We start from the raw sequence: 13,615 nt of genomic DNA on the forward strand, positions 1-13,615 counted from the left end.
TCATTAAGGCAGTACAAAGATAAGTGCCTGGGGATGTTACCCATATTCTTTGTTTATAAGGTCAAAAATAAATAAAGTTTTTGTGTCCATTTAAAAAAAAAAAAGTGAACTCCTTTCTTCCCAGATGGGGGTCATAGCTTATTCTGTTTCTGTGGTCCCCAAGGGTTACAGTGAAAGGGCATCAAAAGGTGCCTCAGTATCTAACAACCTTCCAGGAAGACTACAGGTTATGAAGCTATCCACTCGGGTGTAAGAAGAGACAGAAATTTCCTACGAATTTCAGGGAAGATGAATAAGAAATGTCAGATGAAAAAATAGCACAAATTAATGCTACTGAAGATACTGCACACCACGATTTTTAAGTGTCCACCATAATGATCCAAATTGTAGTTCTTACCCGAACACAGTGAGTAACAAAGGAATCAATACAGTCCTTAGCCTGGTGATTATTATATAGGCAGCACCTGTAAGATAATATAATATTTTTGTTATTAAAATTAAACTATCTGGCCTACATAAAGAAGTGGTGATTATTGTAGGTGCTACCAACACATAGGGAAAAGTGGAAAAATGAGAAAATGGAACCAAATACATTACTAAGTTGAAGACTGCTAACATTACAGTCTGGGAGGATCTGCTACCTGCCTGGCCCTGGAGGAAATACAGGGCTGAATAGTTGGAAAGATTTTTTTTTTCTCTCCCTGAGGTGGGACTGACAGTAGCCTTTGCACCTAAGGAGATGGGAAAAAGTAAACACTTTTCCTGGCGCACTGAAAGGAGCTGACAACTTGCTACTCCTAAGTGTTTGCCATAACTGAGCAATCTGACCAGAACCTCAAAGATAAACAGAGTCATGGTCATGCAACAGATAATGACAGAGCATGCAGCAGCCAGGGGAAAGAAAAGGCAGGACACCTGGAACAGGTGGCAGCAAAACAGAAGTGGAAGGCCACTTACTTTGGGCTGGAAGGCCCAAAGTAAGAAAATTACTTAAGATGACAAAAATAAAGCCCTTAAAAAAAAAACTTTCTGGATCTGAAAATTAGGATTTTCAAATTAAAAAATTTAGTAGGTGAAAGATGCTCATAGTAGCCTTGAAGTTCTAGGGAATAAAATAACTTTCTTACAACACAGCAAAAATAAGAGATAAATGTCATGAGGAATACAGGGGGAAAAAATCTACAAGATAGAGTATATAAGGAGCTCTTTAAAAAAAAAAGAGAGAAAGAAAAAGAAACAGATGAAGGTGAGGCAATAATTAAATAAATAATAAAATAGGAAAAATGATCTGATTTGAAGACTTGAGGCTTTAATGACTGATTTCCAGGTAGGAATAGTTGAAAATCACACATGAACATTCTGGTAAAACTCCTGAACTCCTAAAATAAAGAGAAACTCTACAATCCTCCAGAAGAAAGTGTCAAGTCACTCACAAAGGAAAAAAACATTGTAACATCTGTAACATTGGAATTCTTAAAACAGCAGGATAACATCTATAGGCTACCATGCAATGAACTTTCCTATATACACAGTCGATTCTTGGTATTTGTGATAGTTATGGTCTATAAACTTGCTGTGGACCCTGAATAGAGAATACTGAAACACTGCTGCTACGGTAAAATACAGGGTTAGGTTCCTGCCAGCCTCTGGTCCCAACATTTTAATCAACTGATCAATGTATAACCTTGGTTTACGTGTATTTCTTTTTAAAGACACTATACGTAATGTACATTGTTAATTGATTAGCAATGAACTCACGCCTGAGCAAACCTTATCTAACACACATATAATCTCTCTGTAAGGCACACCACAGCCTTCTTGTGCCAGGAACACTAGAAAGCCCATCACTACACTTGGAGGCCATTAAACTACAAAATCACCAACAAAAAGCACAAAAACAGGGGTATCTAATAGAGTTTACAGTATAAGGCACAAGAAGACAAGAGTTGCCTTGTTTGACCTCAGCGTTGGGTGACTTGAATATTTTGCCCCTCTGCACGTGTCCATGAATAGAGCAGGAGCAGAGTGAATATTGATTTGAGGGTTAACAAATACATTTTAGCAAGTAGGCAAATTAACAAATACAGAATCTGCAAATAATGAGGATCAAACTGTAGTTAAATCTAAATGGATAATGATAAGTGTGACAATGTGGAATCTAAGTGTTACAGATTGTTAAATAGAAAAGACAAAATGCAAATTAAGAGGATGTAGACACTATTTCATATACGTCATATTGTCAAAAATTGAAAAGTCTGATAATGCCTAGACTATGGGGAAATTGGAATCCTTATACACTGTTGGCTGGCATACAAATTGGTTCAATTATTTTGGAAAGCAATTTGGCAAAACTAGTAAAGCTGAAGATGCACATGCCTATGATTGGCAATTAATTATATTTTTAAGTATATAGTCTATGTGCAAAAGGAGACATAATTCAAAGATGTTCACTACAGCACTGATTTCAACAGTGATAAATTAGAAACAAGGTAAATATCCAATTGTAGAGAAAAGCAAAATAAACTGCAGTACAGTTAAAGGACAGATTTTAACGAATAAAATAAATTTGCTGGATAAACTTGGTCAATTTCAAAACGCTAATGTTGAAGGAAAAAATCATGTGGCAAAAAGATATATATATATAGTGTGACAAAATTTATGCAAAGTTTAAAAACAAAATAAACTGATATTATTTATGGACACATATATTTGGGTAAAGTGTACAAGCATTCATAAAAGTGAAACACATAAACTGTAACGTAGTGGTTACCTCTAGGAACAAAGTAAGAGAAAAGGATGGGGTGAGGGAGGAGGATTTGAAATTATAGTCAGCAGTTCTCAAAATGTGCCCTAGGTTCACCTGGTGGTGATGGTAGGGGCGGCCCTTGAGGGGGTGGCTTTTGGGGAGAACACAAGGTCAAAACTATTTTCATAATAACATTAAGATGTTATTTGCCTTTTGCACTCATTCTCTCACAAGTGTACAGTTTGCTTTTCCAGAGGCTACATGGTGTGTAATATTTCAACAGACTGAAAGTAGAAGCAGGTTAAAATAATCCAGCTTTCTTCTACTAAGACAGACATGAAAGAGATTTGCAAAAAGGTAAAACAATTCCACTTTTCTTACTAATTTTCTTAAAACGTTATTTTCCATAAAAATGTTATTTATGTCAATATGCAATTTATGAATGTTATGTATGTATATTAACATGTAATAGATTTACTGTTTTTCAAAAAGAATAAATATTTTTAAAGTATTGTTTTAATTTCTAAAATAGCAGGTATCAATAAACAGGACCCATATAAACAAAAGCTATTTGGGTCCTTAATATCTTTTAAGAATGAATTCATTAAAATTAGCCCACTCCTTGATACTTAAGCTCAGCCCTACTCTTGAGACCTTTCAGTTATTACTTACTGTCAGGAAGCTTCATCCCCTGATTTTGCATAGCTCACTCACTTCATCCCCTGATTTTGCATAGCTTACTCTCTGTTTATTTACATGTATCACCACTTCCAAGAGGCCTCCCATCTAAGAGAACCATCTTATCTTACCTTATCTTTCTATACAGTACTTATGACCTGACATTATATATTTGTCTACTGTTTAGTCTCTCCCACTGCAAGGCAAGCTCCTTGTCAGCAGGAGTGTCCTTTTCTCCAGAACCCAGAAAGGTGTCTGGCAATAGTAGATACTAATTTATTATATTTATTAAATAAGGGAATTAATAAAATTTATTAATTCATATTAATATATTTAGTATTTATAAAATTTTATCAATTTCCTTACCAGTAATGGAATTTATAAAAGCAAAATAAAAACTCTGCTTAAAATGGATGGCGGTACAGGTGTCTGTCAGTTCATACAACTGAATATACGATATATTTAATCACAGAAATTTAAAAATAATTTTTAATGATCTCTATTTGCAGATTACACGGTATTATGTATTGAAAACCCTAAAGATTCCACCAAAACTATTAGAACTAATAAATGAATTCAGTAAAGTTGTAGGATACAAACTCAATATAAAAAACTCTGTCACACTGAACTATCAGAAAGAGAAATTAAGAAAACAATCCCATTTACAATAGCATCAAACAGAATAAAATACCTAGGAATAAATTTAACCAAAGAGGTGAAAGATCTGTACTCTGAAAATTTTAAGACATTAATGAAAGACACTGAAGAAGATACAAATAAATGGAAAGATATTCCAGACACACGGATTGGAAGAATTAATATTGTTAAAATGTCCATACTACTTAAAGTGATCTACAGATTCAATGTAATCCGTATCAAAATTCAAACAGCATTTTTCACATTTTGATGTGACAAAAGATTAAGAAAAAAAGTAAATCTGCAATGCCTATCACAGATAAAGGATTAACCTCTCATAATATACAAAGAGTTACTACAAATTTTCTGAAAAAAGTAAACCACTTAATAAAAGTCAATGGGCACAGACGAATGGATAAAGAAGTTGTGGTACATATATACAATGGAATATTACTCAGCCATAAAAAGGAACGAAATTGAGTCATTTGTTGAGACGTGGATGGATCTAAAGACTGTCATACAGAGTGAGGAAGTCAGAAAGAGAAAAACAAATATCGTATACTAATGCATGTATGTGGAACCTAGAAAAATGGTACAGATGAACCAGTTTGCAGGGCAGAAGTTGAGACACAGATGTAGAGAACAAACGTGTGGACACCAAGGTGGGGAAACCACGGTGGGGTAGGGATGGTGGTGTGCTGAATTGGGCAATTGGGATTGACATGTATACACTGATGTGTATGAAATTGATGACTAATAAGAACCTGCAGTATAAAAAAACAAACAAACAAACAAAAACAACTAATACTAAACTTTCTTTGGGTTATTTGTATGGAAATACGTTAATATAAATGTTTCAGACATTACATGAAATTTCTAAAAATCTTATATGTTCTGGTATAATGTTGTAAGTCATAATTCTAGTTATTACTTTAAAATGTATATCTCAGAAATAACTAAATTTCCTTGTCAACTGCATTATTATGAACTTTCATCAAATCTTTAACCGTGGTCATTTTTAAGTCTTGTCATTTACAGACAGTTCTGGGTGTACTCTGATGCTTTTGCAAAAATGTTCCTATAAAAGGGTTTCATCTTCAAGGAATTCATGGAAAAGACTCTGACAAGTACAAGTTTCTGGTAACTGACTATACTGCTGAACTGAATGAATAAGCATTTTCAGAACTCTAATGGAAAACTGATGAATTCATAGAAGTGCTAACAAAAGATCAAGATGAAAAAAAAAATTAATTACATGGGACTGAGTGAACTGATGAGGATGATTATAATTTTTGTGACTTTCTGTTTGAATAATAAAAAAAAAAATCCCACAAGGACTCAGAGGCAAAGAATATACAAATCAATTTTCACTGCAAAGTAAAGGAGCTGTTACAGTGGAGGATTACTGGACTGAATGTCAATATTATGACATAGTATGAGTGTGTTTCGTGTTTGGTAATTGCAATCATTGTTGCTTTTGTTGTGGTCATCCATTTACAATGCTTGGTGTCGGTTTATTTATCTCTTGTAAAAATAAAATAGTGTGTGTGTGAAAAAAAAAAATCCTACAGGAGTAGGAGAGGGGAAAGTCAGGGGAAAGGGAAACAAGTTGGGTCTTGAAACACTTGAAGTAGTAGTTTATCAAGCAAAGGGAAGAGGTCTTCCATTTTCAGTTTCTTATTTCAAAAACAAGAATACTTTAAAACTGGAAAACTTTTTTTGTAAACAAACGAGAAAAAGACTATGCTCATTAGGTCTTCTATTTAAAATGTTCTATAGTACTATACTATTCCCTCAAAAAAAAAAGTCAATGGGCAAAGGATATAAACAAGCAATTTATAGAAAAACCATTCTAAATGTCCAATAAATATCATATTAAGTGCTAAAATTAAACTAACAATGAGATATCACTTCTCACTCAACATACTGGAAAAAATTAAAGAATGATGACCCCTAGTGCTGGTCAGGATGCAGGGAAAGTGTACTCTCTTATACTGTTAGTAGAAATATAAATTGTTGAAATCTTTCAGAATACAATCTGCTAATATATATTAAAATTAAAACTACACATGTCCTCCCACCCAGTAACCCCACCCTATAAAATACATTCATATTACGAAACATTTGGCAGCCATTAAAAAGAATTAACTAGGTACTTTGAGACATAAAGTCATCATGTATTTTTGAATGGAAAAAAGATAAAGAAATTTTAAAATAAAAATTTTTAATTTAAAAAAGCAATCCAAAAAAATAATTTAAAAGCTCATGATAAAAACAGTTTAATGTGATCCCAAATATATATAAAGTCATAGATGTGTGTGTCTTTATACACAAAGATATCCACAGTGATGGTCATCGAAATGTAGTTATCTCAGAGGTAAGATTTTGGCTGATTTTTACTGTTTTCCACATATTTTTCTACCATGTTTAAATTTTCAAGTGTGGCCATGTATTATTTATATAATCAGCTTCTGTTTCTTGTTTTAAATCAACTTACTTTCCCCCTGCCTTCCTTCCCCTATTAAATCAGCTTCCTGTTAAATTTTACTACTGAAATGTTTTTCAAATGTCTCCTCTTTTATATTCCCAGAGTTTAATCCTTCCTCATCTCTCACCTGTACAACGGAATTAGCCTAGCTAAACATTTTGCCTCCATTATTACTACCAATTTGCCTCCAATTAAAAAATACATATTTTACTATGCCAATTCCCTCCTAAAAACTCAATCAGTTCTTCACTGACCATAAAATAAAGACCAAACTTTACCAAACCATTCAAAACTTTCTGGACTCTAACTCCAAACTATCCTAACCGTTCAACTTTTATTTCTTTGTTTATTCATTCATTCAACAAAGTGTGCTTACTGTGTGACAGACACTGTTCCAGCACCTACTACACAACAGTGAACAAACAGCCAAAACTATCAGCCCTGACCTTGTGGAATTTATATAGTTCTACATATATGGGGGTTCGAGGGGGTGGAAATAAACATAAACATAATGAAGAATTATACAGACTCTTACAGAAGTAAACATAATGAACAAGCAAATTATATAGTGCAATATGATTTATAATAAGTATGTATTTTGTCATTCAGATATATATTTCTCAGATATATTTGGGTCTTCATCACAGTTCCTGGCTCACAGCTACCGAAACTCTTGGAATTTCCTAAGGGTTGAGAGTGATAAAGGTGTCTTTCCTTATGTTAATGAGGTGATTGGAGTGCACCTAAGAATGGGGGCTGGTTACCAGAACCTTGTGATTAGAGGTTTGGAACTTTTGGTCCCACCCCCTGATTTCTGGAAGGGGAGAGGGGCTTGAGGTTCAATCAATGACCACTCGCCAATGATTTAGTAATCATGCCTATCTAATGAAACCTCCACAAAAACCAGAAAAGAAAAGCTTTTTGGCCCTTTTCCAAGAGCTTCCACATTGGGGAACATGCTTCCATGTGCCACCATTCAGACTCTATGCATCTCTTCATCTGGCTGTTGATTTGTATCCTTTAATATCTCTTTATAATAAATTGGTAATCTAGTGAGCAAATGGCTTTTCCTGAACTCTGTGAGTCATTTTAGCAAATTAACTGTACCAGAGGAGGGGTTGGTCAGAACCTCTAATTTGTAGCCAGTTGGTCAGTCAGAAGCACAGGTAACAACCTGGGAAGTAGAGGGTGGTCTTATGGGACCAAGCCCTTTACCTATGGAATCTGATTCTATCTCCAGGTAGACAACGGTCAGAATTGAGTTGAATTCTTGGGCACCCTGCTGGCATCTGAGAATTGCTTATTGTAGGGAAGCCTACATACACATACACACACACACACACACGCACACACACACACACACACACACGCACGCACACTGGGCTTGGGTCTGGGAACCCCTCTACATATAGTATGTAAGAAGATAATTGTTATGAGAGAGAGAAATGGAGTGCTGGGCAGGTTGGGAGAATGGGGAAGGTTTATACTTTTTAAATTGACTGATCAGGGCAGCCCTCACTGAGGTGACACTGAATAGACTTAAGGCAGTGAGAAAGTCAACCTGCAGAGTTTTGAGGAAAATACCCTCTACCCCAGATCGTATGTGAAGGCTGTAGGATGAGAGAGGGACAGTATGTTACAAGAATAGCAAGGAGGCCAGTGTGGCTGAAGCAAAGAAGGTGAGGGGACAATGGTAAGAGATGAGGTCAGAGAGGCACCAAGACAGGGGTCTAACCCAGAGCACATGGGGCCTCATGGGTTCAACAATAAGGACTTTGGCCTTTACTGTCAATGAAACTGGAAATGTAACCAACACTGAGGATGCCTCCCTGGGGCAGTCCTTAACTGACAGATGTGTAAATTCTCAAGCTCCCTTGTCCCTGACCGGACAACTGTGAGGTATAATCCACACAAGTCTCCAGGGCTCCCTGACAGGACCAAACCAAAGTTACCAACTGTGAAGCACACCTTCAAGTGGCTTTCTTCCTTTTTATGTCCCACCTGCCTGAAACCCTGAAAGTTTTCCTGGAATTACTTTCTAAATTACGTTTACATGAATCTTTGTGTCAGGGTCAGCTTCTGGAGAACCAACCTAACACAGGAAGCTAAAAGAGTTTTATGTGAAATGTGGCATGATTTATTCAACAAATTGAATGCTGAACCACTAACTTTTCTTAAAATATATAATTTCATACACCATGTCTTCACACATCCTGGTTTCTTTCCTAAGAAATAACATCTCCTTTCTTCCTTCCCTGAGGCAAATGCCAATAAAGTTGGCACTGTTTTCCAAAATGCCAACTCAAACGATCCTTTCCAGCATTTTATGGCAGCATGTTTTTGGGGAGGTGACTCTACCAGAATATAATTTAAGGATCGATTATCTGCATTTTCTATTTCCATCTAGATCAGATTATTGAGAAGAAATCTTATCTTTTCATAATTATTTCCCCAAAGTGCCTACATAGCACAGTGCTTTGCACACAGTAAGGGTGAATACAACTTGCTGAATTTCTGATCACTCCTTGTAAGCTTTTCTTCTCATACTGGACCCAATATCAACTTCACGAAAACCTCAATTTAAATCTAAATAATTGGGACTTCCCTGGTGGCACAGTGGTTAAGAATCCGCCTGCCAGTGCAGGGGACACGGGTTCAAGCCCTGGTCCGGGAAGATCCCACATGCAGCGGAGCAGCTAAGCCCGTGTACCACAACTACTACTAAGCTTGTGCTCTAGAGCCTGCGAGCCACAACTACTAAAGCCCGCCTGCCTAGAGCCCTTGCTCTGCAACAGGAGAAGCCACTGCAATGAGAAGCCCGCGCACCACAACAAAGAGTAGCCCCCACTCACCACAACTAGAGAAAGCCTGCGCGCAGCAACGAAGACCCAACACAGCCAAAAATAAATAAATTTAAATAAATAAATTTTTTAAAAAATCTAAATAATATGTGGCAGAAGTCAATTAATTTTAACATGATTGAGTTATTTTTTCATGTGGAGACTTGATTCCAACAGTTTTTACGTCTTTGCTATAAAGGAGCACAGAGAACTTGGGCTTTTAAGAAACACACATGCTATACAATGTCTTATGACACTTACTTTGGGGAGAGCACCGGAGGACTGACAAAAGACCGAAGTGCATCTTTCACCATGTCTTGCATGAGATGGGTTCCAAAGACCTTTTTGTTATCCACCAGGAAAGTGGTCTTAAAACAAATGTTATATATATTAGTAATGCTGTCACAATCTTGACATATTGTACATGTAGTTGTCATTACTGTGACATGAACATACTTCTTATAAATGCCACAGAATACAAAAGAGATTAAAATGTAAAAAGTTGGTGGAAAATTTTTTTTTCCACAATGCCTCCACAATGGGTACTACTTATTAATCCCTATTTAAGGTGTATTCTGATGCAGGAGAACAAAAAATGTGCAGAAAAAAATCTCTCAGGTCAAGAGTAGTAATATTGAACTAGTGAAAATGAACTGATGGGTCTGAATATGTCAAATGAGCTAATATACAAGAAAGGGTTTCATAAATTATGAAATATTTAATGGTTATAAATATCAAGTCAGTCGATAACCTTATCTCTAATAAACACCTTGGAATACATACAAACTTTCTGAAATTGGAAAAAATATAGTTAAAATAATAAATTATTAAATTGAAATACACTACTATTTAGTAATAATTTACATTTAATTTTCTTCCCTTAACAATCTCAATGTATCTGAATATTTACTATACTATACCTTACTTGATTTCCTAACACACTTGAGTTGTTTCCAGTTTTTGGTGATCATGAACCAAACAGCTTTAAACACTGGCATGCATACAGGTTTCTAGGAGAATGTCAGATTCCACTTCTCTTGGGTAAATAAGCAAGAGTAAAGTTTGTATATTTGTTTTTATAACAATCTGCCATCATTTTCCAAAGTGGCTATAGCACTTCATATTCCTATCAGTAATGCATCCTCTCCAGTGCTTGATATTTTCAGTTTCGTTCTTTTTTCTTGTTTTATTTTAGATATTCTGATAGGTGGATAGTGGTATTTCATTGTGGTTTTAATTTGCATTTCCCTGTTTTCTTACTGTTACGTTTACAGAATTCTTTTTAATGTTCTCGATACAAGTCCCTTGTCAGACATGATTTGCAAATATTTTCTCCTACTCTGTAGAGTCTCTTTTCATTTTCTTAACAGTGTCTTTCACAGAATTAAAGTTTCAAATTTATCAACTTGCCATTTTTTAAAAATGGACTGTGCTTTTGATGTCATACCTAAGAATTCTCTACCTTTCCCAAAGTCACAAAAATTTTCTCCTATCCTTTCTTCTAACAGTTTTATGGTTTCACATATAGTACTACATAATAAAGGACTAATTAAGGAACAGAACTTCTCTGGACTTTCCCCTTGGTTCTGCTGATCACATGTCCATCATTTTGCCAACAGCACACCTGTCTCATAGTCAGGTAGTATTGAGTTCCCCAACTTTATTTTTTTTTTTCAAATTTGTTTTGGCTGTACTAGTTCCTATGCCTTTCCATATAAATTTTAGAAGCAGCTTGTTGACATCTACAAAAATTTCTGCTATGATTTTGGGATTGCTCTGAATCTGTAGATCAATTTTGGGGAGAACTGACATCTTAAAAAAATATCAATTCTTCTAACCCACAAACAAGATGTATCTCTCCATTTATTTAAGTCTGCTTTGATGTCTTTCATCAGTACTTTGTAGTTTTTCAGTATACAGGTTCTCCAAACAGGTGTTAGAGATTTATACCTACATATTCCATTCTTGATGTTATTGTAAATAGTACTGCTTTAAATTTTTTGATTTGCATCGTTCATTGCAAGTATATAGAAATACAATTGCTTTTTGTAAATTGGCCTCATATCCTGTGAGACTGTTAAACTCATCCATCAGGTCTAGGAACGTCTTTGCAGATTCCTTGGTACTCTACATAGATAATCATGTTGTCTGTAAAGAAACATTATTTCTCAGTTTCTCAACTGTATGCCTTTTATTTCTTTTCCTGCCTTTTTCCACTGGCTAAGATTTCCAGTACTATGTTGAGTGAAAGTGGAGTGATGAGAGTGGACATCCTTGCTTTCCTCCCAGTAGGAGGAAAGAATTTAATCTTTCGTCATTAAGTATGATGTTAGCTATCGGTGTTTGGCACATGCCCTTTATCAGATTAAGGAAGTTACCTTCTATTCCTAGTTTTGCTGAGAATTTTTATCATGAATGGACGTTGGTTTTGTCAAATGGTTTTCCTGAATCTATTGAGACTTTAGATTATATGGTAAATTACACTTTAAACACTGAACCAACCTTGCATTCCTGGGATAAAACCCACTTGGTCATGATGTATTCTTTTTTTATATATTGCTGGATTTGATCTGATAATACTTTAAGATTTTTATGTCTATGTTCATAAGGAATATAGGTCTATAGTTTTCTAAGCTTGAAATGTCTTTGTTTGGTTTTGGTACTGAGGTAATGCAGGCCTCATATGATGAGTGCCCTTGCCTCTTCCATTTTCTGAAAGAGACTGTGTATAGAATTGGCCTGGAGTTTTGTTGGAAGGCTTTTAACTATGAACACAATTTCTTTGATAGATACAGGATTATTCAAATTTTCTATTTCTTTTTGAGTGAGTTTTGGTAGTGTCCCTCACGGAATTGGTCCATCTCATTTAAGTTTTTGCATTTATGGACATACAGTTGTTTAGAATATTCCCATATTATCATTTTAATTTGTTTAGGGTCTGTAGCAATTCCTGATATTATTCATCTGTATCTTCTTTTTTTCTTGTTCCATCTAGTTAGAGGTTCATCAATTTTAGAACCCGCTTTTGGCTGCAATGATTTTCTCTATTGTTTGCCTCTTTCCTATTTTACTCAGTTTTGCTTTTATCTTTGTTATTTCCTTCTGCTTGCTTCTAGTTTGATTTGCTCTTCTTTTTCTATTTTTTAAAAATAGAAGCTTAAATTATAATTTCAGACCTTTCTTCCTTTTTTTCATATGAACATTTAATACTATAAATTTCTCCCTAAACACTGCTTTAATTGTATCCCACAAATTCTGATATTTTCATTTTCATTCAGTTCAACATATTTTCTGATTACCCTCAATACTTCCTCTTTGACCCATGGGTTCTTTAGAAATGTGTTAATTTCCAAATATCTGGAGAATTTTCCAGATACTTCTGTTATTGATTCCTAATTTAATTCCAAATTAGAGAGCATACTTTGTACGATTTCAATTTTTTTTAATTATTAAGGTTTATTTTATGGCCCAGAATATGATCTTGATGAATGTCTAACACTGTAAGTCAATACTTCTATTACAAAAATACACCACTAACTGTGGAATATCCTTTAAAAGTATCTACCTTTTGTTCCATCAATCAATAAAACAATGTCAATACACAGTATTTGATGTTTAAAGACATATTTTGAAACTAAGTGGAACTTACTTGTAATAGAGATCTTGAAAGAACACAAGGTGATTGTTCACTAAATTCACAGAAAAAATCCTAATAGATACACAGAAAAAAAGTGTCATTAAAAAAAAAAAAAAAAGTGTCATTAATAGATTAAATAAAAGCTGAAAATGTTTGCATACAGAGTATAATTTTTACCAGACCTTCTGGGAATGATACACTACCAAAGTTAAAATAAGAAAGATAGCTAAAGATCATTTCTATAAGAATTGTCTAATTGTATGAACGGAAAAATGGATAATTTTAGAGCCTAAAATTTTTTTTTTAACAAACTTACCAGTAACAGTATTATGTGGATACTGATATTAAATTTGTACATCATGAAAATAACAGTATCAATAATAATTTACTAACTAATGACAGAGATTTACTTCCTACTTCACAGAAATAAATACCAAGTAACCAGGCTAACTGAATTCACATTCTCTTTTTTCGTAATTAATTTTTACACCTTGCGCACACTCCTCAAAGTGAATATTCTCCATCAGAGAGAGATTCTACTATTCCACATTACAAAGAAAATTAAAACAATTTATCCCACAGAAAATGCC

At 34.6% G+C, this 13,615-nt stretch overlaps 1 protein-coding gene across 5 annotated transcripts in view; it reads right to left on the reverse strand.

Moving 5' to 3' along the window:
• The window catches only part of NAA35 (N-alpha-acetyltransferase 35, NatC auxiliary subunit), a 94,482-nt gene that overhangs the window by 14,632 nt on the left and 66,235 nt on the right, over nt 1-13,615 (reverse strand). For all 5 annotated transcript variants that reach the window (XM_057549299.1, XM_057549295.1, XM_057549298.1 and 2 more), the window contains 3 exons: nt 13,038-13,097; nt 9,650-9,756; nt 398-464 (listed from right to left, as the gene is read on the reverse strand). In XM_057549299.1, coding sequence (XP_057405282.1) covers nt 398-464; nt 9,650-9,756; nt 13,038-13,097 — 234 coding nt within the window. The remainder of the gene's footprint in view (nt 1-397; nt 465-9,649; nt 9,757-13,037; nt 13,098-13,615) is intronic.

Source organism: Balaenoptera acutorostrata, chromosome 6 (genome assembly GCF_949987535.1).
Source record: "Balaenoptera acutorostrata chromosome 6, mBalAcu1.1, whole genome shotgun sequence".
NCBI classification, from domain to species: Eukaryota; Metazoa; Chordata; class Mammalia; order Artiodactyla; family Balaenopteridae; genus Balaenoptera; species Balaenoptera acutorostrata.